This window comes from Penaeus monodon, chromosome 2, assembly GCF_015228065.2.
Source record: "Penaeus monodon isolate SGIC_2016 chromosome 2, NSTDA_Pmon_1, whole genome shotgun sequence".
In the NCBI taxonomy this organism is placed as follows: Eukaryota; Metazoa; Arthropoda; class Malacostraca; order Decapoda; family Penaeidae; genus Penaeus; species Penaeus monodon.
Genome location: NC_051387.1, coordinates 1777170 through 1779669, shown reverse-complemented (window position 1 = coordinate 1779669; position 2500 = coordinate 1777170). Strand labels below are relative to the sequence as shown.

The window sequence follows — 2500 nt, the reverse complement described above, 5'->3', positions numbered from 1 at the left end:
GTGGATTATGGATTAATGGTTATGGTCTTTATCGTACTGCAGTTATTATCACGTGTCACTCTTCATGGTATTTGTTTTAGCTATAATCTATATTTATCAAGTAATTATATTTTTAATGTTGTTCATGATAAGTAACGGCGAAAACAACTACAGAATAAAGTTCCTTATAATGCGATTGATCAGTACAACACTGATTTTAATTTAAAAAAATCCTGATAACGTTCATTATATATATATATATATATATATATATATATATATATATATATATATATATATATATATACACGATTGGCAATGAATATCACCATTATTACTATCATAATGATCACCATAATGACCATTATTACCCTGATCATTATTGATATCATGAATATCATTATTACTATCTATACCGTACCATCATAATGATAATTTTTACCATGATCATTACTGACATCATTACCATCCAATTATTATTAATTACCTCCATAATTGCATCATTACCAGGACCATCATTAACCATAAGAGAATCAATGTAAAAGGTTTTCTGTTTCTCGTTTAATTCTTGATAATTCTCTTGCCTCTTTTTTGTCTCTTCTTCTTCCTCTCTTTCTTCTGTAATTTCGTCTCATATTCCTACCCTTGTTTTTCTTTTTCTTTTTCCTCTCTTTCTCCTTTTCTTCTCATATTTCTACCTCATTTTTCTTCTTCTTTTCTCCTATCTCTCTCTCCCCATTCTTCTCATTTCCTTTTCCTTTCTTCTTCTTCTTTTCTTCTCTCTTTCTCTTCTTTATCTTCCAATATTCCTTCCCTTTTTTTTCTTTTCCCCTCTCTTCTTTTTTCTGAAATCCCTCTATATCCTTTTTGTTTTTCCTTTCTCTTTTTCCTTCTGTTCATCCTCTCTTTGCCTTCCCCTTTTCCTCTTTCCTCATATATTGTTTTCTTTCTTTTCCTCTGTTTATCCTTTCTTTCCACCCTCTTTCCTCCCGTTTTCTTCGCGTTTTCTTCCGCTTCCCTTATTTCCGCTTTTCCTCTCATATTTCTCCCTTTCTCCTTTCCAATTCCTCTTTTTTCCTATATATCCTTTCGTCTTCTTCCTAAACCTTATATTCTCCTTTTCTCATTTATTTCACCTTCCTTTCTCTCGCTTTCCCTTTACTTTTATTTTCCTTTTTCACCCTCTCTCCTTTCATTCCTTTCTGTTATCCCTCTGTGTGCTTCTGGACACATTTTATGAATATTAACATTGGATTTATCAAATTGTCAATATTTATATCTCTATTATTAGTATTGTTATATCTGTTGCTAATATTATTATCTCTGTTGCTAATATCATGATCTCTATTGCTAATGGTATTATCTCTGTTGCTAATATTATCATCTCTATTTTATCTCTGTTGCTAATGTTATATTCTGTTGTTAATATCACTTGGATTATCAAGACCACTGTCATATCTTTTATCATAAAAATTATCATTACTATTTCTGTCGTTACCACTGTTAATTGCATCGTTGTTATTGACATGGCAATAATACTATCTTTAACACGTATTGTTTTTAATATCATTTGGTTGCTAATTAGTTTTATTAATTATATATTCATTAAATTTTCTGGCTCTAACTTAAAAAAATCCTTTTATATGCCATTTTACTGCTATCACAATAATTGTTATTATTATTATTATTATTATTATTATTATTATTATTATTATTATTATTATTATCATTATCATTATCATTATATATATATATCTATATATATTAATATATATATATATATATATATATATATATATATATATATATATATATATATATATTATCGAGATTCAGTAATTATTTTCTTTACCCCTATTGCAGTATAGTCTTTGATGTTTTCTTAAAGATTCGTATTTTTCTTAAAGATTGGTATTTTTTCGTTTCCGTTTAATTACTTTCCTTTGAAGCTCTTGGAGTCCTTTTATCATTAATATATCCATTAACACCAGTAAAATAACAGTGATAATAATACAAAAGATTATGATAATTGTAATAGTAAAAGTTATGGCGATAAATAAGATAAATGATACAGACTAACACACGAAAGTGTGATAACAATAGTAATGATAATAGTAATAATAACACAAAAAGCGTTAATAATAGAAATAATAATAGTAATAATAACACAAAAAACATTAATAATAGTAATAAAAATCGTAATTATAACACAAAAAGCGATAATAATAGTAATAATAATAGCAATAATAACACGAAAAGCATTAATAATAATAATAATAATAACAATAACAATGATAAATAATAATAATAATAACCCAAAGAGGATAATAATAGTAATGGTAACTATGTTGACAATCAGCCTCCGCTTCACCCTGCCCGTCCCCCCCCCCCCACAGGAGGCAGACATGGGTGTGGCTCCCTTCACCGTGACCTTGCAGAGAGAGGAGGCTATTGACTTCACCTTTCCGTACTTCACCGACCCCGCGGCCATCCTCACTCCGGCCCCAGTTCGGGTTGACAG

At 28.9% G+C, this 2500-nt stretch overlaps 1 protein-coding gene across 1 annotated transcript in view; it reads left to right on the top strand.

The window, feature by feature from the left end:
* Window positions 1–2500, top strand: part of LOC119584534 (glutamate receptor ionotropic, delta-2-like) — a 53820-nt gene that overhangs the window by 11297 nt on the left and 40023 nt on the right. The window contains exon 3 of the mRNA XM_037933206.1: window positions 2376–2500. This exon is cut by the window's right edge and continues 34 nt beyond it. Within this exon, the coding sequence (XP_037789134.1) occupies window positions 2376–2500 (125 nt within the window). The remainder of the gene's footprint in view (window positions 1–2375) is intronic.